General features: G+C 46.1%; 1 protein-coding gene across 1 annotated transcript in view; it reads right to left on the bottom strand.

The window, feature by feature from the left end:
• Positions 1 to 16741, bottom strand: part of LOC149362805 (caspase-2-like) — a 38585-nt gene extending 21844 nt beyond the window's left edge. Inside the window, exons 1-2 of the mRNA XM_089573250.1 lie at positions 16580 to 16741; positions 9646 to 9883 (exon numbers count right to left, since the gene is read on the bottom strand). Coding sequence (XP_089429376.1) covers positions 9646 to 9883; positions 16580 to 16717 — 376 coding nt within the window. The 5' untranslated portion in view covers positions 16718 to 16741. The remainder of the gene's footprint in view (positions 1 to 9645; positions 9884 to 16579) is intronic.
• Positions 16742 to 27441: the final 10700 nt, after the last annotated feature.

Below are 27441 nucleotides of genomic sequence, written 5' to 3' on the forward strand. Positions count from 1 at the left end.
TGCTGTCTCGTGTCGCTTCCCTGGAGATGGTAGCGGGGATCATGTTGCATTCCACATTGGGAAAAGGTGGTGGCCACATTGGTGTTGGGAGTAGAGCTCAGCGTTGGGTCATGGATGGTGTCGCAATATCCCCCTCGGGCAAAAGCCTTGGGTGCTGTAGTGGTCTCTTGGGACGACACCCTTGGAGGACAGGTGTCCGATCCTCCTCCACCTGTCAATGTGTATCAGATGTGGTTGGGGAGTGTAGGTTTTCGCCTTGTCTGTCCTTTTTCTGACAGTTAGTGACGACCTCAGAGTAGCTAGGAGCTACTCGAGTGGGATACTCCATGTTGGGGCAGGTGTAATCACCAGTTGTCATCAGATCGTCTTTACACTCTGTCAGGCGATGCCGATGGTAGTCGAAGAGGAGGTTGTAAATGTGCCACGCAAACAACGAAACCCCACAAAAACTTGGGTGCACTCCATCTGCAGCGAGTACACTGATTGAGGGAAAGACCTCCAAAGAGTGGTTTAGGAAAAATGCACTGTGGTCTCGATGGCAAAGTTCAACAAGTTGACGATTGAAACTCTCAGCCCGGCAATTGAATCTCTCCACTGGTCGCCACTTACTACAGCGTCGCCGGTGGTCTGGGACAAGTGGGAGAACCAACGTTACATAGATTACTTGCACTTCAGGCCGCTTCGTGCGGATGTCTGCATACCGCTCAACAGCAGTTTGGATGTCGTCGCTATTCAGGTCATTCGTCGCCAAATGGAGTATAAAACCGCTCACTGATGGAGGCACAAAGTCCAGCAGATTCCGAATGTCGTTGATCTTCACACCAGGGTGAGTAATGAAGGCCGGGGAGCACCGATTCGAGGGGTCGAAATGGTTGGAGAGGTGTTTTGTGTGGGAATCCCCAATTAGTGCCCATGTTGGCGGATGAAGGGGATATTTCCAAAAAACTTTTTTAGAAGCGCTGCTAGCAGCCATCGAAAAAAGATAAACATACTTGGTTGCTAGTAGTGCACTGCACGGGCTCGGGCCAGCCCGAAAGCCCAGGCCGGGCCGGGACATGATTTATTTTGCCGGGCCTGGGCCGGGCCCGGGCCTGAAGTTGCGGGCCCGGGCCGGGCTCGGGCTTAAAGCTGCGGGCCCGAGCCAGGCTTCGGTCCGTACAGAAACGGCTGGTGTTCAACTTTTCATTCAATATTGCAGAGTGAAGTGCAGAACTGTGGCATTGAAGCAGCGACACGTTTGGGCTATGAGTTATAGTACGCACTGAGAAAAAAAAACTGAGCTTTATTCATTGACTTATTTATTTCCTTCTTTCCACGCCGCGGTGCAGTAAGAGTAAAATTCAACCGGCCTTAATTGGCCATTGATCATTCGCGTTCCGAAAATATACCTATACACTATTAGAAATGCATTAGGGAAGAACATATTAGTTTAGGACGCTTATGGTCTTCAAGCACATACCATGAAATACTCAAGCCTTTTAGCTTTTCGTTTCTGCTGAAAGGTGACCAGTTTGGCTATGAGCTCAACCTGTGAGATCGCTTTCAGTAAAAAAAATGTCATCCTACTGCTTGCTAGGTAGCTTTAATATTTATACTTCGCAGGCGGCAGAATATAACTCATTACAATCATGGGGGAACGCATAGTAGGCTAATACGCGTGTATGCAGCCCTTTTTATTTGGCTGTCGGAACTTCCGAGTTTATCTTTGCCCACCTACACGAGATCAGTCTCCAAAAGACAGGCCTGGCGAGAACTACTCTTCATCACTTCCTTCTGGGTTAAAAAGAACCAACTTTCTTTAAGCCAAACTGCGGTTTCAGAACCTTTGTAGGCCAGTTCCTTATCGGTGTAGTAGCAGTCTACTTGTTCAGTTACTGTAAAACGGGCCGGGCCGGGCCCGGGCTGGGCCGGGCCCGGGCTGGGCTTCGCTCCGGGATTCACGGGCCGGGCCGGGCTCACTAGAGCGATAATTTAGCGGGCCCGGGCCGGGCCCGGGCTCGGGTTTCAGGTCGCGGGCCCGGGCCGGGCTCGGGCCTCAAATTCAGGCCCGTGCAGTGCTCTAGTTGCTAGGGGGTAAAATGTGAAATCGAGAAACAGTTCATTTAGGTAAACATTTACTGCGAGTCGACGTTTCGGACAGAGCCTGTCCTTTTTCAAGACTGAGTCTTGAAAAAGGTCAGACTCTGTCCGAAATTACGACTCGCAGTAAATGTTTACCTAAATGAACTGTTTCTCAATTTCGTAATTTCGTAGTGTGTGTGAATATATATATATATATATATATATATATATATATATATATATATATATATTCACATTTAACAAGCAACAAGAAACATGCAATAGGCATTCTGTGCCACAAACCAATGCAACAGCATCAATCTCAGTGCTGTCAGACCGGGCTGGACATAATACTTGAAAAAAGCATCTTTGATACCAATACCTGACAACCTCAAAAATTTTATTTCCAATAGCAATACAAGATACAGAGCCGAAAATAATTTCCAGTACAGATATTCAATGCCCCATTAAAATCGCCAATATTAATAAAGCTGGTAATATAATTTGCTAAGTTAAAAAAAATTTCCGTGGTTTCTGAAATATTTAGTGTATTTGGTCTAGCCCACTGTATTTGAAAGAGTTTAAACAAAAGAGGCTGAATGAACTTCTTTAGGGTCCACTGTCCGCACAGCAGGTTTCTTTAAAACTTTAAAATTGGAATGAAGTCATGGTGACATTGAAATGATCACTTCTATAAGATGCCTGGCAAAATCTTTTTTAAACCTAAAACTCTTCATGTGAACCGGTCTCTGAGCAGTTGATTGAACTCAAAACTGTCTCTGATGCTCTTCGTTTGTTACTGCTGTATTTACTGGCTGCCTCAGCCAGAGGTAAAAAGCTCTGTAAGCATGTGAAAGATGAAGAGTTATTTTCCCATCACTATGTTTAACAGAGGTTTGAAGTTGAACATTTTTCATAAAGGCTACAATGAAAATGCCAAACAATAAAAGAGCGAAGAAATTTTTCAGACAAAACACATCTTGCTAATCTCTGCTATTTGTAATTAAGCAAACAAGGGAAGGGGTGAGGGGCTCGTTATAAATATGACAGAAGCCAACAGCCACAGAAACCAAGGGGCACAGGGGATATTTTTTTAAATTAATTTATTTTGTGTTGTTGATCAATTTAGAATATTACTGAATATGTTATCGCTTAAAGCTAATTGATTAGAAAAGCAGAAGAAAAAAACAACCACATGCCGCCGGTGGGCTCCGAACCCACGACCTCCGAATTACGCGTCCGGTGCTCTACCGCTGAGCTACGGCGACGGCTGTCAAACCTTCTGCTTTCGGGGGTATTTATGTTTACAAGTAACCTAACCTTGAGAGTTAACTAGTTAGTAACAGAACTTCCTTGAGCCGCCGGTCTGAAAGAGCACCGCGATGCAGCTGTAAATGACAAAGGCTGTTGCATACTTGGAGCACACGAGCACATATCTGTGTTGTATTTTATAAAGGTACCTTTTATCAGCAGGGAAGACTTAAGCACAGCCCCGTTCACTCGAGCGTCCTTGATGTAGTATAGTTAAGATACTCAAGTTTCATTAACGCTGTCAAGGCAGAAACCTGGGCTAATTAGTAGTTCATTGAGAGCCTCTTGAGAACTCTGGCTTGTGGCGTTGCTCTTCCAAAACCAAATCCACTTTTCTAGGACGTCATTTTTAATTGTGAGGCAACCGCGGACTGTTGCAAGAAGCTGTTACGAACATATCGATGGGAATGCTTTAACTTTCTAATGCCTAGCAAGCTCTTGCTTTAAAGCTCGTCCTGCACTAGCATCAAATACTTAACACTGCCACAGAAGAGCACAATGGGACGCATTTCTATCAGTTGTGGGGCAACTATGGAATACTGTAACGCACTGTTGTTAACATTTTGATGGGAGTGGTCCAATCCTCCGATTCATAGCAAAACCTTGCATTTAAGGGGCGTTGAAAGGGGGTCTAATAAAGTTGCAGTATGCCTGGCACGCCGTTTCATGAATATTTTCCAGGAAGAATTTTTTTAATGCGCTTTATAGAAGCAGAGTTATCTGTAGACAAAATTTGAATTTCAGCGTCTGTGCGCCTTGCCCTCTCCTCTCGTCACACTTTGCACACTGGAAGGGTAGGCGCTCCTCCGCTAACCTCACCTTCAGGAGCAGGCTTCCGACCCCTCAGAGCTACACAGCATATTGGCCATGGCCATGGCAGCTGCCTGACGTCTCAAAGAATCTAACCAATAGCCAGCCCTCAACTTGTATAGCAGGTATGAGCAACAGAGGAGGGTGCAAGCATGAAAAAGTCGTCAGGAAGGGCTTGCCAATTTTCGCACGTAATTGTAGGTTCTCTGCTGCATGTAGAAGTGTATTATTTGGCTCAGGTGTTCATGACACCCAATGCAGTGATTGAGCGAGTTGACGTGCTCTCCTCGGAAGGTGTTTCAGAGCCCCTTTAATGCTTGTCCTGCGCTCTCTCCCAGTAATTACGACTGCCAAAGAAACGCAGCGCAGTGTGTTTTTGACAATAAATAGGAGCAAACTACGTGTGCCCTGAGGAGGAATCTGTTTATTTATTTATTGTTATAGCGCAATCTTACTGTATATGTAAGAACTGCGTTCATAAACAACTTTCCTCTGAAAAAATGTACTTGTCCAGAATATCTGGGTACAGGAAGCAACGCTTCAACTGATGCATTTTATGCAGCCAGTACTGGCCAGCCCATTTACCAGCGTGTGGAAGAGTCCATGACTGTTATTGTGCTTGCAAAGTAAACAGAAAATGATCTGTAAGCTCTTGAGCATGAAGGCGAAAGTCTTCCATTTTTGTTGGCAACCTCCGCAACTTCAAAGAGCCATGAAAGTTTGATTTGGTTTGCTTTATCGGGGTTTAATGTCCGAAAGCGACTAAGGCTATGAGGGACGCCGTACTGGAGGGCTCCGGAAATTTCGACCACCTGGGGTTCTTTAATGTGCACTGACATCGCACAGTAGAGCCATGAAGGGGTGTTGTTTCTAATTTAACAATGAGCCTGTCTTCTTTTCCCTTCTGCCACCGAGTGTGCAGAACTTTAGCATGCTTGTCATCTGTCTACCAAAGAATGAACATAGGAGGAAAGACAACTGACCGGGCTAACAGCACCAGAATCTTAGTTCTATCCTTTTTTCAGTATGATACCGCCTTAACTAACCCCGCCAACCCAAAGTCTGACCCACAGCATCTTCAAAATCAGCCGTGCGCTTCATTTTTTTTGAGTATCGAGTGTTGTTAAAATACACGATGCGGCAAAAATGTATTTTCGATACCGATACTTCAATACTTTAATCTGGCAACCGATGCCAACCAACACACAAAATGTATTTAAAAATAATATCAAAGACACATGTATTTTAAGGCGAAAACCTTTAATGGCTCATACTGTCGTGACCAAGACATGTTAGCAAATTTGTCCGCGTTTCAGATTGGTAGAAATGGTCCTGATGTCACTGCGCCCCAATTTTGATGGGTGTCCACCGAAATATGTGAAACAGTTACTGCTCAATTTCCTTTCTTCAAATACAATTTTCCACTGGTGTCTACCGAGATATGCGAGACAGTCACTGCGTAATTTCCTTTCCTCAAATACAATTTTCATTTTCTTCACTAGGGCCCCTCTTTCTTCTTTCACTCCCACTTTCTCCCTTCCTGTGTGCCATTCAAGTGTCCACCCAGATCACAGAGAATTACAGTTTCCTTTCCTCAAAAAGCATTGCGTTCAAAGGGCAACTTGGTGGTGTTCCATGGACTCCCTGGCAGCGCTACAACACGCTGTCGTGTTCCACTCCTAAAGGCAAAGATTAAGCATAATTAATTGGCAGTTAATTAATGCACCAACAGAATGTGAACTGAGCAATCGTGTAGCAAAATGCAGCACTCAGGCTTTCACCTTACAACACTTTAGCTGCTAAAGTTCCTCAAGGTGTCTGTTGTGACGACAGAACTGGCACTGTCGTTAGGACAGGGGATTGCACAATTTTCTATACTGCCCATGCCTGCTGTCAGATAACGTTAAACAGAACAAAAGCACTTACAGAAGATAATACATACTTCCCAAAGCAATAGGTAACGTATGGGCACACACACAAGAAACAGTCCAAAATGAGCCCCACTTGCCCTATTTAAAGCAATTTTTTAAAATCAGAATTGCATTTTTCTGTGCTAGTTGGTATCTGCAAACCACGACATTACAGAAGCGACGATTCGCCACCATCGTCAATCAATAATCAGCTCGACATTAGCTGAGATGCACAGGTTTGCTTCAGTCTACAATTTAAGCAACTAGGGTTAAAAAGCCATCCATAAGATAAGAGTGGTGATAACTGTCACATATATCTGCAATCATATTTCGCCGCCAGCCATATCGCCAATAGCAGTACCACTGCCAATAGCAGTACCACTGCCAAGAGTAGCAGGCTGCCTTTTAAGAAAATTTTGAGAGGTGATGAAAAAGCATGGCTACACCGTGCACGAAACGGCCACTAGCTCAAAAAGAAAAAAAAAAAGTAGCCATGGTTTAGCTCTGGCTAAGTTTGGTCAGTTGCGTTAGCTGCGACGCTTTTCGAGTCGTGCAGCACGTTCTTCTGCTGTCTCTCGAGCACGTTGTCTCTTTCTAGCTTGGCCCGTAACGACAAGATTCCATCGAGGCAAAGTGCACATATACCCCCCGAAGAGCTACCTCCTCACCCTCTACCACGGTGAAGAGCACACACTTGGCGGGAGCGAGCGACTACGTGCACGGCAGCAGCGCAATGCCAACAACAGCGACGCCACCTGGTGGAGCTCGGCTGAAGCGGCTGCTAGGCAACAGCTGTTCAAGGCCGTTCGTGCCTACCGGCCACCGGCTACGCGACGAGGCGAAAACCTAGCGTAGTGTTGCTAACGCAACAAAACAAGAACCAGAAGTTCCTTCTAGCAAATATAACCCTATCTGTTGCACTGAGTCCTGTTCATAAATCTAGACGATCCAGTAGAGTTTATTTTGATGTAGCTCAACTGCCACCAGAGCTGCGATGTTTGAATACAGTGTGGCGCCACCATCAGGTCATGCCTGACTTTCTTTGCCAGTTTCAGACATAAATTCCTGCCAAAACCACGAATTCTACACTTCTTTGTATCACCATCATAAGAGACTGACTAAAATATGCCAACATTTTTATCCTCATCCCTGATCGCTGGCCCTAACAGTCATGCAATGAGAGCTGAGTGTGATCAGTTTCATGAAGAGGAAAGGTAAGGATCACTCAAATTTCCTCCAGTTCACATGTCGTTAATAAAGGCAACAGCTGCGATACAACATTCAGAGGCCCTGCTTATCTTGTTTCATATCCTTTCACATGTTGATAGACATATCCTTCCACATGTTGATAGACATAGAATCGATCCAAAATTGTGCAGCTCGGTTCATCATTTCATGTTACTCAAGAAGCCAGTGTCACCGCCCTCAAGCAGTCCCTCCATCTCTCAACGCTAGAATCACGCCACGTTGTTTCCCGCCTATGCTTACTTCATGCATTTTATCATAACACAAGATCACGGCACGCTCTATTAACCGCCCCACTACGAACGTCCCCCCGGCTCAGTCACGGTAACCCGATAGCACGCACAGTGGCCACACATCTGCTTACAACAACTCATTTTTTCCCAACGCAATAGCACTCTGGAATTCACTGCCCAACGACATCGCTGCATACACTGATCACAAAACATTCCGCAAGAAAATAAAAAATTCACCTCACATAGATTTTGATCACTTCTGCGCTCTTTGTAGCGAGTATTGCTTGATATATCTTTAATGAATGATGTATCACCTGCTGGGGAACCCTGATATGACTACAACCCCTGTTATGTTTGTTTGTATGTTTGTTCTTTTTATTATTATGCATGTTCCCATCATCGCCGTTGTAAACCAATATGTCCCCCCCTTATGTAATGCCTTCGAGCCTTTAAGGAAACAATAAATGAAATAAATGAAATGAAACATATAAGGCACCTAAAGAAGTGCCGGTGTGGAGTCCAATGATAGGCAACAGCTTGAATCGCAAGTTCCATAAAAATGGTGTTCCACATCGCTGTAAGGTTGCACATCAAGCATGCGCATCACTTGCATCACTTTGCATCAGCACGTTGCGTCAGCAAAGTATTCCCAATACTTTAGTTTCTGAGTCACGCATCTCCATTTCGCAGGAGGCTCAGTGCAATAATCCCCGACTTCTAAGCAGGCACAGAACTATGATCTACGATACTCTCCTTCAGAGAATAGTCTACCCTCGAAGTGTACCTTCGAGAAAACAGATTGTCCACAACTGCATAGCCAGCAGGATAGTCCACGGAACCATCATGTTGCTGATTCACTGTCGGTCAAGCTCAGGACTCGCGTGCAAACAAGAAAACTTAAGTTTGTGATTGCAACCCCCCCCCCTAATCGATTTGCTCCGAGGATGCATGCCTTTTAGAATATCTAAAATACGCAGGAGACTAGGCTTTTTAATGAAAAACAATTGTTAAATGTTCAAGATTCCATTAACATCTGAAATTTAGAAGTACCTTCACATCCCTGTTATACACAAAAATCTTTATTGCTGGCACGCATGAAATACGATGAAGTATACTTCACGACAATTTTTCTGGTAGTAGAGCAGAAGCTACAGAGCCAAACATGCCGTCTCTCCTACACACCGCAATATATAGTCCCCATTTGCATTTAATAGGTTTCTCATAAAATATACTACAGTGCCAATATTCGTTATTTTACGTATATTTTTAACACAACTAACAACTTTCAGTGTTCAAAGTCAAGGAAAGAACAGTTTTGCTGATTACAACAAATTTGCTAGGCATGTCCAGCTACAAGAAGCTTCTATCTATAGTGTGAGCTGCCATGAACGCACCGCAAAGAGAGGAATGTGTCATGTGGCCAAGCGCACCTGTGCGACCAAACTATTTGGCGAATGACATAGTTACAGATGCCCCACTCCTACAACCTCCCCTTCACTGAGAAGAAAATCTGTCGGCAAGCGTAGAACTAGCAGCCGAAAAGTTATTTTTGAATATGAAATATGTGATCTGTGCAAATATGCACTGCAGAATGCAACTTGACCACAACGCACATCTGCCACATTGCAGTCAAGTACCGCAATCAATTTATGTGCTTGTAGTAACTTCAGTAGTTATTTCATGTGCAAATCTTTAATATCAGAGAAAAGTTCGCTCCTCACAGACATGTGGCACCTAAAGAACATGGGACACGAGATTTCTTACGATTCAGCTGACAAATGCGATTAAAACTGAGGTTTCCCCTGTACACAGTTCCGAGACGCGACTTATAAATGTGCAAAGCAGCAACTAATCAACTGCAGTTTCACTTCAGTAAATTTCGCACCACAATATCTCCATCTTCATGTGTACTATTGATGATCAAAGTCAGGTATCAACCAAGTTACCCCAGATTAATGTCATTTGTTTTTTGCAAGTTTAATGGCACATGTTCTCATCAATGTTATCTGCATTTTTTTTCTTTCTAATAGTGGTTCAAACAAATTGCATTGCTGAAGCAAGAAAACTCCACTTACGATTTTGAACCGAGTTGACAAAGCGAGCGTCGCCGCCGCCAAAGGCACGGATTTGAGAAGGACGGGTGAGTGTGGCCGGTTCAGCTGGAGGTTCTTGAAGGGGTGTCCCCGTGAGCAGCTCAACGGCCCGATACATGTGGTTCTCACGCAGCAAGATGATGAAGCGATCATAGGCCAGCGGGCCCCGCTTGGGAAGGCGCCGTAGCAAACACATTTTGCGGTCATCTGGGTGCTTCGCCTGCAAACACCAATGTTGTCATGCTGCATCATGCTCTGTTCTAGAATACATGAACCACCCTGATGAAGCACAAGTGTCAATGAAGTAATATGCCCAAACAGTATTCCTTTTGCCTTTGTTTTTGTTTCTTAATGGAACTTATACCCGTGCCACACAGGCAGATTTAATGCCATTAAGGGCTTACTGCCTTAAGTTTTAATGGCATTCATGTGGTGCCACACACATAAATTTAATGGCATTAGCCTTACTGCCATTCGCGACCTACTGAGTTCGCCACAACTCATTCGCCCGTGCAATGCGTACTCTCGTTCCCATTCCTCACGGAGAAAAGCATGCAGCTTTGTGAGTAACAACTTCCTAACCAGTAGGAAATGGCTAATTCTTAACTTTCAGTCAGATGAGGCATCTATACCGCATTTTCGATGCGAAGAGCACCATTTTAACCAGCCTTATTGACAGGTACTCTCGACTTATGTGCTGACATGCGAGTTTATGGCTACTTTTTCAACTTATAATGCAGGGACAGCCTTATTTTCTGGAAAATCGTTTTTTACATTACATTTGAACAACATTCCCGATATATTGTGCTCATTAGGAATGTTTATATTCAGATGAAACTTTTGACTACCTTGTAAGCGTTATCGTCATCGTCACTTTCGATAATGGCATTAAATGTGGATGTGCGGCACCAACTCCGAAAATGATGGCATTAACAATCTTAAGGCCTTAAGCATTTACTGCCATTTCTTGTGTGCGTGTGGCACAGGTATTAGACACACTCTCCCTAGCCTGAAACTCCACACTGCCTTTGCCACTCGCCACAATTTACAGCGCCAAATCTCAAAATGTCTTCTTTTGTGTGCTGAACAAAATTAAGACTACAGCAATGTCTGGGTCCTTTGTCAGAGGTAAAAAGGGAGCACCTTCCCAAGCTCATCTTCTTGAAAGCAGAAAAAAAAAAAAAGATATGCCATACGGAAGTATGATTGGTTTGGTTTATTAGGGTTTAACGTCCCAAAGCGACTCAGGCTAATAGGGACACCGTAGTGAAGGGCTCCGGAAATTTCGATCACCCGGTGTTCTTTAACGTGCACTGACATCGCACAGTACATGGGCCTCTAGAATTTCACCTCAATTGAAATTCGGCCGCCGCAGCCCGGATCGAACCCGCGTCTTTCGGGTCAGCAGCCGAGGACCATAACCACTCAGCCACCACGGCGGGCGAGGGTGTGAGGGTCATGTACGGGGTAACATATTCAAAACGGCCGAGAAAAATGGCCTTTAGCAGGTGAACTGGGTCTTGTTCGGGCAGTCCGGCACAACGGTGAAGAATACAAGGGCAGAGGCCCAGAACTCTGCGCGATTTTGGTGGAAAAACTGTTCTAGTAGACCTCGTGCGGCCGTCCGCTTAGAGGTGCAGACCGAGAACGTGAATGTGGGGTGCCAGTGGAATGTGTTGAGCGTGCAAGGCTAGGTGGCTTGGGCGCGCTGCTCCTAAAGGCCGATTCACACGACGGACCGTTCGCCCGCGGCCCGCGCACTACGTGTGCATACGTCAGCACTTTGAGAGGCGCGCTCGATGCATGGATGGATGGCGGCCGACAGCGCGCCCCTCAAAGTGCTGACGTATGCACACGTAGTGCGCGGACCGCGGGCGAACGGTCCGTCGTGTGAATCGGCCTTAACGAGCAGTTTCAACCAGTGCTGGGTACGTCACGTGTTGTTTCACTGCTCTCCGCTCTCGCCTGGGCGCCACGTGGCTGGACGCGTAACGTGCACGCCCCCCGTGTGATGTACGCTGGTTAGTACAGCAGCCTGCACAATTTGACTTAACTTGCTGGAGTTGGACGAGGCTGGAGAGCCAGAATTCGTTGCATGGTGGCCGCCACGCATACTCGGTTTGACACTGGTATGAATGCGCCAGTAAATCTGCTAATTAGCCTAGTAAGTTTTTCTTGTTTGACTTCGTTATCGTCGGATACAACTCTTGAACGAAGCGGCATAAGGCCCTCAAAAGAAGCCCTCCAAGCGAATGGCGTCGGCAGATTTTTATAACGCACTGCCGCATTTGCCCAGCTCCTCTGGTTGAAAAGAAAACCGCTAAATTCTACTGCGCATGCATAGTTCATGTTAGTGACAGACGCACACGACAGATGGCAGCAGCTGTCAAGCACTTCAGTACTTCAAGCACTTCAGAGGTACAGCTAGCTCCTCGTGGAACCAGATCATGCCTGCGTCTCTCACGTGCAATTTTCGCTACTCCCCAGAGGGCGCCACTTCTTGTGAAAAAGGTAGATTGAGTCACCGCAGTGCCTCAGTGGTTGTGGTGCTTAGCTGAAAGACTCAGGTTCAATCCCAGCCGCGGCACTCTAATTTCGATGACGGCGAAATGCTGGAAACCCAAGTAATGTGCAATGTCTTTGCACATTAAAGAACCCCACGTGGTCGAAATTATCCGCAGCCCTCCACTACAGTGTCCCTTATAGCCTTAGATGCTTTGGGAAGTTGAACTCTATGAACCAGTAACTGGAATTTTGAGGAGCAGGAGGGCGGCTTTTTCCTTCCACTACCGAGACGAGCGTAGCGTTGTATGCTCGTCCGCTGCCACTGCTAATCGAATAAACAGTTGTTATGTTCGTCCCTCAGCAGAAATGACATCCCACGCAAGCCACCATGTGGAATTCAACTATGCCAGCTGAATAATTTATAATTTAATTGTTTTCTCGTGTCGTCTGGTTTCGGTTTTTAACAGCCAAACGACTGCTCTGATGTCAGATAAGCGTTCAGGTCACATGAGGCATGCAAAGACAGATATGATCGCTCCCTGTTCATTTCATGTGATTCCAACTCTTAGGCAGGTTTGTGTACAAGTTGATATAAAGAACAACGAACAAAGCTGCAACAATACTGCAGTCTTTGCATGCCTCACATGACGTGAGCGCAACCCTGACATCACAGTCGTCAGTCAGTTGTTTAAGCTACAGCAATGTGTGAGAAAAAAATGCAATTATAAATATATTGCCCCTTGTTGTCGCAATCCATGAAGCTGTCTATGTTTTGTAAAGTACTGCGCATCATTCTAACCAAAAGAATCAACTAAAATTTTGTTGTCTCTACTCCATCAATACCTACTGGGCCTTGACAATATAAAAGGCACCTAAACATATCAGCGAACCGAGCTTGCAACCTTCAAAAAATCTATACACCAGCTCTTTTCGCATTGTGCTTTTAACCATGTAGCCTCATACTCACGATATACATACGTTCTGACTGTGCCCGTTAGAAAACCAGTAATTCAGGAAGAACCAGCAAACCCATCCATTCAGCAGCATGTCAACATGGAATTAAAATTAGAATGCAGCTAGAAAGGAAAGGCACACAGCTTTTTCAGACCTTCCAAGTTGAAAACTTCATACTTATGTGGCCAATTGTAAATGTTTCCTTACTGTAACCCCACTCCACTTTAGACATTTGCCTTAAACTACAGAAAAATTTGTCAAAATGCTTCCCTCTACAAGGAATAACCAAATATAAGTAGACAAGATATGCTTACATTTCGTGCATTTTTAAGCTCTTCACTGCATGCAGAGAAGCATGCCATATGCATGGTGTGTTGATGTTTGGTTTATGATGGTTCTTCACTTTATATTAAAAGGTCATGGCTACTCATATTTTTGAGCGTCTATTGCCCCATAGAGCTGCCACCTATGGAGCAAGTTCATTTGCAGTTAAAGGTCACTTGCCTAGTCAGTGCTGAGTCCACACAAAACAGATTTTCCCCTCAAAACAAGACAACATGCTGTAAACGCAGGCATGCAATTAATGTGATAACTGTCGTACACCCGCTGTGTAATCTTCAATGTGGTTCTGGTTTTTTGGTTGTTGTTTTTGTTTCGTACGTTATATATTTCATGTGGTTTTTCAATAAAATTTCAGTTGCTAGACAGCGCCCGTGTCGTCTTCTCTTTCCTTGGTCCATTGTCCGTTTTGCACTGGTCCACAGTATAATGTGACACCTCATGCACTTCGTAATCATCCACTGGCCTACATAAGGCCAAGTCAGCATGTTATTCATGTACGTGCACAAATTATATTCACTTATACAGCGCTAATTTCAAAAAGAAATCCTTCTAGCTACAAATGCTAGCACATAGTTCATGCAGCATATTATGGCATGCATGGCATCCAACGTCCCTGTGAAGCACACTTTTACTAATAAGGCTAAAACTGCACACCCGCACAAGAATGAAGGAAGATGAGACAAAAATTTCTGGGCGCGAACAAACAAAGGACAGCGAAGAAACCACAGGACAAGCGCCTTTTTCACAACTAGTTTAATGGGAAAGCAACAAACACTTAAATACGAAAAGATATCAAAGGTAGATACAGATGAAAACAGTTAAGATTAAATGTCATGACTGAACAAACTCAAAATTTTCGCAGATAAACTATTTCCTTTTTCGTGAGCGATACTGACGGCTTACTCACGCTTTCTTCGCTGTCCTTTGTTTGTTCGCACCCAGAAATTTTCATCATGAACAACCTACAACTAGCCCATCTTTCCATTCTGTTGAAGATGAGACAAGACAGCATCTTCCTTATGCAGGTGTGCTGTTTTAGCCTTATGTCATACCAACTTGCCCATCAGTCTGTGTTTTCACTAACTGCAGCAGCAGAAAAAACAGCTGTGAAATCCGGAATGCATTCATGACACCTAGAAATTTAAGCTCAGAAAATGTAACACAGAAAGTGCAAGGGACTGATCATCCGGAGTGTTTACATTTCTCTCTGTGCTATGTTTTACTTGCCATGCAATAACCCAACACCGTTCCCAAACAAGCCCAAAGGCCCCACTGGCTACGCAGATGCTGAAAGCCTATGTCAAGCCTCCCACTGCACCACAAACCACTACAGGAATGACAGAGTAACGCCTTGTCTGGCTTGATTCCAATGCTGAACGTTACAATAAATACACCAAGAACCACGTTACTTTCACAAGTTGTACTTAATGAGTAGAAAAACACTTCACCAAATAAATAAAAGAAAAGCAGCTGTGGCTTACTGCGTGCTTTGAGCAACATGGGCGTCAACGCAAAGTAACCCATCTTGACCCCTCGCTAGACCTCTGCCTGATGTAAACAATGTGACCTCAAAAGGGCGTTGCTCGATGAGCGAAGCTGTCCACTTTAGATTCTGAACCGCGGCTAAGCTAGCTTGTGACCAGCACACCCTCGTCGTCTTTATTCTCCCGATTAGAGGTGCCTCGCAGCCTTTCTTCTGCCAGTTATATAGCCCCTTGGTACGTGGTGTGCTTTACCGATCGGACCAGACGTACGTGCGCTGATGATGTAGAACGGGAGGTTTATTGACAAAGCCCTGCCCACAAAAAGGGTTAGCATGAGGGAGAAGCATCAGTCGCCCACCATCGTTATCTTTTTTAAAAAAAAGAGGGGAATTCACGTTGAAACCTCAACTCCGACAGGTTTCGAGATGGGGCGTAAAGGTCAGTAGCCAAAAGGGTACAATGGTACATTCCGCATTCCTTCACGCAGCCATGCACTGCATCAACATGATGCCAGCAGTTAATTTTTCTCGGAGACAATCGTGCTTCACGGCGAAACCGCCCAGAAAAAGGGGGCTTACAAAGGGCGTTGTCTCAATTGAGAGTGCCTGAAACCAGCCAGCCGATGCCGGCTTCTCAATGGTGCGTCATTTCGGGCATGGATTGTTAGCTGTCCAGCACATCGCTAGGGGACTGCGTCGTCTGCTACAGCCTTTTTTGAACGCTATTAGATGCTTCACAACCATAATATTTAAAATAAATATTGTTTACAACATGCACACTATATCGAGCACCCAATTAGCCGAAGTAAATTTTCAGTCAAGTAGGCCTTTAAGATGCTACTTTCGTCTCATAATAATATAAAGATATGCTCGATTTCTGCAATGCCTTCAGCAGCGGGGCTAGCAGACAACAGGCGAGCCGCATTAGGCAGCAAAGCGGCTATGAGAAGAAATTTACTTGTATCGCAGGTATTGCTTATACCAGCAACTCGGTATTGGCCAACGATCCTAAAAAAATTATCATTTTTTGAATTCCTCTACCCAAGGGCTTGGTATAGAACAAGTAATACTAGCGCATTTTTCTGACGCCGGCGGCCAGCATACAGGCTGGCAGGCCGGCCCTGAAAAGCGTGTTCATGTCATCATGACACTTGTACGGCCGCAGTGCACATCAATACCACCACAACAACCTCCTCTTTGCTCAGGTCGTCGTAGTATACATTCCGAATAGCACTTTAGAGGACCGAGTGCGAGTGCAGGAGACGCTGCCAAAGCAGACGAAACTCTCGAAAGCGCGCGAACAACGTCATTCCCGAGAGTTACCGCTTCGAACGAGAATCTAACGAGAAGTGATCCGCAAGTCGCGCTTGCAAGTGTGAACAATGGTGCTGTCGAGCTTCTGCCTGGCATGCCCCTTGCGACTCACAGGTGTGAATGGGCAAAGCGGACAAACCACAGCGAGTGCCTCGACTGGTCTAATGATACTTTGCATATCCTTAGGTTCTTGAAATGCAAGGGGTAACAGAAGAAAATAGAGGAGGCTATGAACGAGTGGTGCGTGCGTGTGTTCACGCAAAAGTTTCGCTCTCCGCTGCTACTCGCGGAGGTACAACAAACGAATTAAGACCTCACCCAAATGTCGTCGACCATCGCTGCCGTCATGATACGCTTCTCTAACAAGCCCTGCGCCAGTACGTCGTAATCAATGCACGCAGCTAAAGAATTAAGCATATCGGAATCTTCGAACTTCCTGCGGTGAATGGGATCCATCTCGCGCCCGCGACCACTTCAACTCAGTTGGTATATTACATGGAGGTAAAAAAACTAGGAGGGAGTGCGCTCAGCCTATAGCTCAGCCTCTGCAAGCCATCCTCCTCTGACACAAGCGTTTGCGGGACGGCAGGCTGGAAACGCTGATTGGTCAAAAAAATATGACGTCATACGCGTGACGTCATAGGTCACGTGATATTTAATGACGTCATGTCCGGTTGGGGACAGGCATGTTTTCTCTAGATTTTCCCCCGCCACCGCTCGTCAGCGGACGGGGCTGCTCGCGAGGAGCCGAGAGGCGAGGAGGCAGCGTGCACTGCAGCGTTGCCTCCTCGGCGTGTCCCCGTCATGTCTTTCGACCCGCCGCGGTGGCTCAGTGGCTATGGCGCTCGGCCGCTGATCCGAAAGACGCGGGTTCGATCCCGGTCGGGGTGGTCGAATTTCGATGGAGGCTAAATTCTAGAGGCCCGTGTACTGTGCGATGTCAGTGCACGTTAAAGAACCCCAGGTGGTCGAAATTTCCGAACCCCTTTCACTACGGCGTCCCTCACAGCCTGACTCGTTTTGCGACGTTAAAACCCCAATAAACCATAAACCCATGTTCTTCAGTGCGCGCGCGAGATTAAAAAGCGCACCTGTCGCGCTGCGCTGTCAAACTGCATGCCTGCTTCCGTGCATTTCTTGCGGACTCCTTTCAGTCATACTTAGCTATACTTTGACCAAAAGGCTTCTTAAACAGTTATTTCAAGTTTTATTGCTATGTATAAAGAATATGTTTGTAGCAGGTGCGTGAGCCCGAACAAAAGAAAACTGTTTTTATTCCCCTTCAGTATTCCTGCTTATCGAGACTTGAGTATTTATATGTTGCAGTACATCTTTTTTCAGGCATCACAACTGATGTTTCGATGTATTTGGTAATTGACTTCATTGTAGCTTCATACTTGCACCATTTAAACTCTGCACATAGCTCTTTTTTCACAAAAGGAAATGTGATTAGGTTTCTGAATAGAGCTGTGCACGGGCCGCAATTTCGAACCCGCGCCCGGCCCGGGACTTAACCTACCGACAGGAAGCCCGGCCCGACACTGAAGGACCCTGAGCACGCTCGTGCTCGGCCCGACCTGCAAAGCGGCGACGACACAAAAAGAGAATTTCAGGAAAATGAGTTTATTTCAATGACATTCAAATTTTGACCTCGCATTCCAGATCACAGTTTGGGATTATACACAAGACACAACGCATAAAGGTATAGATTTATCACTCTAAATATGCAAGTTGTTCATTGATGATGGCTTGATCGAAACAAGAGCGGCGCTCTTTCATTACGAATCCTGCGGCGCTGAAATTTTTCTCGCTGCTTGAATTGGTGGCCGCAACGGCTAATACTTCCATAGCAAGAGAAACGCTTGAAGTATGAAGGGGAATGACAGACGTGGTGTCGTAAGCCATGGATGGCGTGCCACAACAGGAAGACTTTTTGACTTGTTAGAGGATAAGCGAGCAAATAAGCGACAGGGCGGCGCTATACTGCGAATGCCGATGTGGCCGCGACGTCCCTGCTTGTACTATTCACGGGAAGGCACGGTGCTGTGTTCACTTTGCTGACAAGCGATTACGGCGAAACGCAGCACTGCGCCAGAATAGTACAAGCTGAGCCGTAGTGGAGGCGCCAGTGACATTCTTCTAATGCTTTTCATGTGGTGCCCCCCCCCCTCCTTCGCTCTCGCCCGCGACTATTGTCCGTCTCCCCGGCCGGAACCTGCCGGGTAGGCGGACAAGAGAGAAGGCTGCCGGCTCTGCGGTGCGCTGCGAGTGGCGAGTGGAAGAATTTAACCTTTTCCCGATGTGCTGCTGCAGCGCTACTCCGTGACCCCGCGACCTCGCGTGCGCCGTACGCAGCCCTGCCTCCGCTTCCCAGAACCATCCTTTCTTCTTACAAGGCGCCCAAAACTGGTTGCTTTGCCCCAACGTTGGTACTTGCTAGAACGAAAAATGCGTTTCTAGCCCCAGCTAGCTTTTTTTTTTTTTTTTAGCGTTTGTACTATCTTCCCGTCCTTGTACATGCCCTCCTGGATGGTCTAGACACAAATCACTTCCTGCTGTGCATGCAAGACGCCCAGCGCACCACAGCCATATTCGCACTTCCACATATATGATACATGCTTTGCCCAACTTAGAGCCTTGGGCGTTTGGTTGTGAGTAACACCGTATGGCGCGTAATGCATTCCCATCAGGCAGAATTAAAATATGAGAAAATTCATCGCAAGATATATTTCCTTGTATTCTCCAAGTAAATTACTTCTATACTAACTCCTCCCTTCTGAAGTGACCAAAAGATAAAACAACTCAGCGTGTAAAAAAGGTGAATGCAAAAATACACTACTTTTGTGCAAAATTCACAGGAAGTGCACTTAAATTGCCACAAGTGCATGGCCAATTAAGGAAAAAAAAAACAAGGGCAAAGGACGGAGACGCACAACAGGAACACAGGACGACGCTGTGTTCTGTGTTCCTGTATTCTGTGTTCCGAGTTCTGTGTCCCCGTCTTTTGCGCTGGTTTTCTTTCTACAATCGTGAACCAATTAACTCGCCCAGCTCTCCACTCTACTGGACCAATAAGGCATCAAGCTTCACAGTGCATTAGTGTTATATCTTACGCTACATATTTTCGAATTGTTTTTGCTCGGCATACACGTCTTTCATTTGCTTAGGAAGAAAGCAGCGCAGTCAAGAAAGTTACTCCCTCCTGCCAGCGAAAATTAAAAAAATGCGGTTTTTTCAGCGCCAGTATAAAATCTTTGCATGCTGACGGCATGTTGAAATTTTCGTTAATGCACCGTAATAATTATCTCATGAAGCCCCAGCTCTTGTGGCCCAGGACGAAGAGTACGATGATTTATGGCAATATTTGAGGTGCATTTATGAGCCAAGTTCTTAATGCTCTAACGTTCTCCTAAGCAAATAAAACTGAAAATTGTGATAATTTTGATAATGCTTTATGGAGCTAACACTACCAGGACGTGGTAAATAAACAAAAAATAAATTCTTTGATAAAGGCCTGTACACTGCACTTGTGCTGCTCATTTATTTCATGCTGTCCATTTTCTCAGTGCAGTGTCTTCTTTGATATGCATATTTCTGGCTCATTACATACTTTGCTTCGGTTCACAATTCTTCTTTTAGCTATATTTCATCCACTTTCCTGCCATAATCTCTATTCAAACGTAATTTGTGTAATTTTGCTTTGTTCGGGCTCCTGCAATGTTCTTTTTATTTTTATTTTATTTAGAACATACTGCAGGCCTACAGTAGGCCCAAGCAGGAGGGGCGAATACATAATATATGCAAAAAAGAACAGGTTTAGCAAAATTGAAAAATGTCAAATACAAGTTGTAACACAAAATACAGCAATAAATACAAGGCTCAGATGCAAAAGTATATATGAATGATGCGAAGACCTGTTTCAAGCTGTTGCACTATAATTCAGTCTAACCTCCTCGATCACGATCACCTAAGCCTTTCCTTATCTGTTGCCATACTTTTTTATGGAAACACTTAAAAACAAAGCACCATGATCTATTTCAGTATTGTTTTATTTGCCGATCTAATTTTTTCGAAGATAACATGGGATACCAACTCCCCTTTAATGTCCCCGTTCTCGTCTCGAAGTCGCGAATTTTTAGATGTGCGCTCAGTATTCTCGTTAGTGCATTTGTGCTCACAAGGGACTATAACAGCCAACGCGGCTAATACGCTAGATTTAATCCTGACAAATCGATCTGACATAGTCTCACCTATTACATACCTGCCAGGCATCAGCGACCACTTGCTAATGCACTATGACATTAATCTAGCCACTCCGAACACTAACAAAAAGAAAAAAAAATAATAATACGAGACTACAATGGAGCAAATTTTCAGGCGATAAATAATGAACTATTTTTTTTTATCGATGCTTTCCCATAGCTTTGGTGTCCGCAGCATTCAAACCAACTGGAGCATGTTCACAGCTATAATCACCCAACTCACAGAACAATACACTCCTGAACGCACTGCTACCACCCACTCAATAGCTCCCTAGTGTAATAATCACATTAAACGTTTATCTAACAAAAAGAAAGCCTCTACAGCATCGCAAAGTTCTCGCCAACTAGTGAGCGATCGGACTTCGTATTCAGCGGCTTCCAACATGTATGTTCAGGCGCTCAAAAGCGCTAAAAGCACTTCCACTCACATGTAACCACCAATGTCAAAAATTCTGGCGGGTCATTAATCCTTCCACCGACGATAGTTTTGCGTTATCTGACCCGTTAGGCGACCTCATCCCTTCCGACGTTCGCGTCACGATTCTTAACCGCGTAATCACTGACAACTTTACACCCATATCTGATGTATACATATGCCTACAACTCACCACTTCAACTATGTTTTCATGCCACCTATAACTGTTGCTCCTACTGGTGTGAATAAGCTTATTGATGGACTCAGTGTTCATTCCGCTCCGGGTTATGACTGCGTTACTTAAAAAGCACTGCAGCTTATTCGCCCATTATACTAACCAAACTTTTCCAGCATTGACCAGTCAACGCTGCTACTGAGTGGAAGATCGGAAAGGTGGTTACAGTCTACAAATCCGGCAGCAAAGCATCCCCTATTAATTATCGTCCCATATCCCTTGCCAATACTTGACCCAAAATGTTCAAACATATAATTTTCACCAACCTTGTTAACTTCCTTTCATTGAACAACTTTTTATGTCAGCGCAACATTGTTTTCGAAAACTTTACTCTTGCGAAACACAGTTAATATAGTTTACACATGCATTGCACTGTATTCTAGACCTATCATCACTAACTGGCTGTATATTTCTGAATTTTTCAAAGGCTTTCGACGATGTATGTCACAACCTTTTGGCTCACAAACTAAAACATCTTAATATTGACTGTAACTTATTGAAATGGATTGAATGTCTACTTAATCGCTCACAATTAGTTATTGCTTACGGTTATAACACCTGTTTTACAGAGGTGTCTTCCGGAGTTCCACAAGGTTCAGTTCTTGGACCCTAGCTACTGTTCCTGATCTAACATTAATGATCCCCGCTCTCTTATGGATTCTCATATTCACCTATTCGCTGATTTTTGCGTCATTTTTAGAGAAATAACCAACACTAACAACCTTACATTACTTCAGTCAGTGGCGGTCACAGAGAGTGGTTTTAGGGGGAGCGGACAGACTGCTGTATATAAAAAAAGAAAAAATAGAAACAACGATTTTTCATTTTATTTGCACAAAAATTTTTTTGCGCTTTGTTATTGAAAAATAAATGGCGAAAGGTATAGACGTTATACCATTACTCAATCTTTGAATGTTAACGCTTACGCGAGCAATATTCATTTCGATACCAGGCGAAACGAGTCGACGTCTGAGATAATTGCCACGACATGTCCACTAAGGTCAAAGCACCTGCCCGGACATTTCACCAGTGGGGTTAGCGGCCTTCATTTATCAGTTCTGTGAAGTGGCTTAATTTGTTCTGCCCTCAGTCCCCAAGGCGGCTGGTCGGCGCTCCTTGTCAAGCCAGAAAGGGATGGTCCCCTCGCTTGCGTCGCTGTGTCCCTGGTGGGATAAAGACATGAATGGGTGGCTCCCCCCCCCCTCCCGCCGACGAGGTTGTTGGCCACCGCAACCGCAGGTAAATGGCACCGCCGTCGCCGCCGCGCCGGCGGCATGGCAAGACAACGGTGGCGGGAACTTGATTACTTTTGTATTTTGTAAATAGTGTACAAAGCTCTCCCCTGTCCTTTCTTGCTGTCGCTCCCCTCTATACTTCTCCTTACTATCCTCTCCCTTTCCCTGTCGTTTCCGCCGGCTGCAGCTCGGGTGCTTAAGATATTAGATAGCAATTGCCGCAGCCGGCAACACTCTTTTGCTTCCTTTTTTTTTTTAAATAAACCACTACCGCCAAGGCAGGAACACGATACCTATCAACGTGTAGAACGTGGAATTGTGTGAAATAAGACAGCCGCTAACAAGGTGAACGTACAAAGCAGGGGACTACTTGACGAGACCGCCACTGACTTCAGTGCGAAGAATGGTGAATGCAGCTATATATGAACAAATGCAAAGTCATGCGTGTATCTAGAAAAACTTCCGTCCCACCTCACTTCTACATCGATAACATTTCGTTGGAATCAGCCTCATCATATAAGTGCATCGGCGTCCACATTACTTATTATCTTAACTGGTCTCTTCATACCGAGAACATAATTGAAAATGCTAATCGCATGCTTTGCTACTTACGTCGCAACTTCTTTAACGTTCCTTCCAATTTGAAACTACTGCTTTATCAAACACTAATACGATAAAAACTCGAGCATGCAACACGTGTATGGCACCCTGCTCATGACTTCATTAATGATCTTGAGCTGGTGCAAAATAACTCTGTGCGTTTAATCCTTGTTAACTACAACCGCACAGCTATGAAGTCTAATATCTGCCTCCCATAACTGACATCGCGTAGAAAAGTGTTTCGTATCACCCTGTTCCACAAGCTGTACCATCATCCCGCTCTTCGTGATCACCTCATCCCCCGTACAATTTCTGTATCCCGCCGCATTGATCATGATCACAAAGTTGGAAGTATGTCATGCAACAGAAAATGCTGCTCGTAGTCATTCCTGCCGCGAACCTCATGCGACTGGAACCACCTTACCGCAGAAGTTGCCGGCACTGAAAATTACGAGCAGTTCCGCGTAGCACTAGCTAACATTGTATATTCAGGCGCTGTTTAATGTTCATGTAATCAACTGTATTTTTCTCTCAGTTTTAGTATATTTACCATTCCCCCTGTGTAATGCCACTAGCCCGTTGTGCTCTAAGCGGTGCGGGCCGGGCTCTATTATTTTACTTTCCTTTTAGACAAGCCCACCCTAACATCTGTGTAATGCCACTGGCCTTGAGGGGTAAATAAATAAATAAACAGAGTAATATGCAAGCCTCTCACACAACATTCACTAATATTTCTTTCTTTCTGTAATAACAATTTGTAGACAGCCTAAAGGCTCATATTTCACTGACGTGAAGGTTCATTTTTCAGTCACAGTTCCATACTGTAGAGCGCAGGATAGCGCTTGTGCTGCATAGTTATTCTTCTGTGTGTCATTGTAGGCGCTATTGTTTGTTTTCTCAAGTACTATGCACCGTGTATCCCAAACTGAAGTTCTTCTAAATCTTCTTTGATATTAGCAGTTGCAAATTCAAGCCTTCTGCAGGATTTGAAGGAGGCCCAAGGAGACGAGGACTAATTTTATGCATATGCAAATGTAAACAGCTAATCTATCTGTACTATTGTAACTTGCATTCTTTTTTGCTTTATGTGCTGTTCTTATATTTCGTGCCATAATGCTGAATGTCGTGATTTTTGTATGTATTATAGTGTAAATTGATACTGTATGTCTGCTGTCAAAGTGTTTTCTTTTTCTTTACTGTAATGCGCGATTGTAATGTTTATCTCTTATATTGTTTGGTGTACTTTCCATGTTCTTTTAAAGTACCAACTTGTTTTTCCTACGTTCAAAACTGTCATCTAATGGTCCCCTGGGCCTTGTCAAGCTGTGTGCACAGCTTTTAGCCCAGGGTGACCAGCGAGATTTTTCTGGTAAATAAAGTGCATTGACTGATTTATTAATTCATTGATATGCAACTTACAAATGATTGGAAATGAGGGGAACATGTGCACAGGGCGGAAAGCGCGTGGTCTGCCAGGAAACACTGAGGTGGCCCCGAGAAGGGCCTTTAGTAAGGACGACATCCGTTTTGTGCCTCTTCACTAAGCAGCGACGACACGGCGTGCGCAGTCCTCGTTTTGCACGAGCTGTCGAAGCAATCCTTGGTAAAAAAAAACACGAGGGAACAAAGAAAGTCGTGCTGTGTATGCAGATGCGATCGCCTCGTGGTTCCATTCACGGCGAACAACCATCCGGCAAGCCTGGCTCTTTCGACGGATTCAGGAAACGACTGAAAAGAACAAAAGTAAGGAGCGAAGAAAGGTGCACTGCTTACAGGTTAGAACACAAAAACAAAGCTAGGCGCTGCACTCGGTTAACCCATTCAACGAGGCGTGGCGTGAGCTTTAATTCCGATTTCGACAAGGCGTGAGAAGTCTCTAAAGAAGCAAAGGCACACTGCACTGAATGAATGATATAGATAGACTAAGCGCAAGTCATAACTTCTCTAAAGCCACACTGCACTCGTTTAACCCTGCAACGAGGCCTAGCGCGGGTTCTGATGTCTGGCGCCGATTTCGACAAAGAGAGGGAACACGGCCGCGAGATTGATGCCCGCAATCTTCCAGGAAGCAATGAAGCGGCCCTGAAAAGGGCCGTTTGGAGCAGCTCTTCAACGTCAACCTACAGCGGCGTGGCGGCGAGCAGTAGGCCCAGCGTCCGCGGCGAACAATGACATCGGCTTCCGAGAAGCATATCCAGGGAACGGCGCTGCAAAAAAAAAAAAGAAAAGTTTCGTTACAAGCACCGCAATTTGGTGAGTCCTCAATGCACGAGAAAACTTGCGACAATGTAGTTCAGTCCTTACCTCAGGGTTGAGAATGCGCACCCCCGACAAGCGCGTCAGCGTAGCTGTCAAGCGGCGGTCCTCAAAGCGCGCCTGATGCGGATCCTTGTAGTGCCGCGGCCAAGGGCGTCCGCAGAACTTTTTCCAGGGGGGTGCACCCGATGGCCGGTTATGGGGGAGGCGGCAGCTATGTAGTTGTTTTCTACTAGTGCATAAATAATATCCGTAATTCCAAGGGGGGGCAACCGCCCCCCCTTGCCCCCCCTTCCGGACGCCCATGGCCGCGGCAAAAACTTTAAATACGAGCACGACACTAGCCACGTGCTCCTGGGGAAACGGCGAAAGCCGCAAGCAAAAACTGCACAGAAATTTCAGCTGGCTGTCGCCGCCGAGCGCACCACACACGAACGCCATAGCTGCACACGCCTCGAAACGAGCGCGCCGAGGATCACGAAACGAATGCGGCATGCCCGCTCACCACGCACGCGCGGCGCGGCGGGTGCACCTAGCGATTCCCCAGGCGCTCTAGGGAGAGGTCGAGAAAGGCGCGCTGACGCCACGTCCGGTTGAGAACGAGGGCGAAGTCAAAAAACGTCACGGAGAAGCGCATCCCATCGACCAATCAGCGTTTCCAGCCTGCCGTCCCGCAAACGCTTCTCCTCTGACGCCGCTGCCGAGGGCCCTTTTGCGCACTGACTCATGGGAAATAGGCCCTCCTCCACAGTTACCAGACTGCCAGCTAGCGGTGCTTTTTAGTGAACGTCCGTGCTCCGAAGTAGCGCAGCGCAGCGCTTTGGCGGAATGCGTACCGAGCTCGAGGTTGTCTGCAGGCTCCGCGTCTCTGTTGATTACACTCTTGAGTTTTTGGGTGCACTGTAGAAAACTGCGGGTAAACTTTTCATCAAAGGGTGCGGCCGCGACCTCGTCACTGTTCAACTGTGGTTCATAAAGAGAATGGAGAGGAATTCCTTTCGTCGTTATATACACACATACGGAGCGTTTATTTCAGCGCATGCTATGAGCGGAGAACTCGAGAGTAGGCGAAGAAACGAGCCTCTAAAAAAGGGCGCAGCGGCTTCCAGAGCGCTCACGGCGGACGGACGTGTTGAACGAGTGCTCCGGCGCGCTGCGCAAGATTCTATTTCTCGGGCAGGCGGACTTCGGCCCGCCCATGGGCCCTCCGTTCTCCGCTATTCTCAAGGCACAAGTCGTGCCGAATACGCGCGCACACATAGGCGGTTCCGACGTGAAATTCAGCAGTGAAGTATTTCTCTCTCTCTCTCTGTCGAGAGAGAGTGCCGGCGGCTTTACGTCTGCCCTTGCGCGGGGTCTCCCGGCCACTGCGCACAATCACTTACAAAAAGAAGTAAACTGTATGTATACATAGCCGCGCGCTCGTAGCGTCCTGTCTCGGACTAATCGCGCGCGCGGCATACTGCACTAGCGGCCGGGGTGGGGCGCCCGGCCGCGTATACCGTCGGAGGTAGCACCCACGGAGCGTTCGTGTCACGCGTGCGCTACCTGGCGAAGAGCGAGCGGGAAGTCAAGCCCGCCTGTTCGATGAACGCACAGAGGCTCACCACTGTTCTGTCACGGGTATAGAGGCTAGAATATCACGGGTGCGCGCAGTGCCGCGCGGCCACAGGAGCGCTTCGAGACTGTCCGGGATGATTCCCAGCGCCCAGCAGGCCGCGAGAATCTCGCGACGCGGCACTGCAGAAGCGGCACAGCGAAGGAGCATGTGCTCCAAGTGTCTCCACTGCGCCGCAGTCAGCGCACGCGTCGCTCGGGGATGGTGGCCGCTGCGGCGAGCGAGCAGTTTGCGCTCACCACGGAGCCGTCAGTGAACACAAGCAGATGGTCGCCTAGTTGCTCGTACAGCGAGAGAGCGAAACCGAAACCGAAATCCAGCTAAGAACTACCACTGCCTTGTCACGTGAGGGCCTATTTCCCATGATGCTTTCCATTATATTTTTTATGACTAGGCTTCAAGATTGTGACGTCATGGTCCCTCCTAGTTTTTCTTCCTCCATGGTATATTAGCTCTATCCATGGCTCTATGGCTTAAACTACGCCGGACCATGTCACGTGGGTCCGGAAAGCCGTGACGTCGTTGTAGGCATGTCGTCTGCTTGAGACGCACGTGGTGC

Source organism: Amblyomma mixtum, chromosome 2, assembly GCF_055824585.1.
Source record: "Amblyomma mixtum isolate Tamu chromosome 2, ASM5582458v1, whole genome shotgun sequence".
NCBI classification, from domain to species: Eukaryota; Metazoa; Arthropoda; class Arachnida; order Ixodida; family Ixodidae; genus Amblyomma; species Amblyomma mixtum.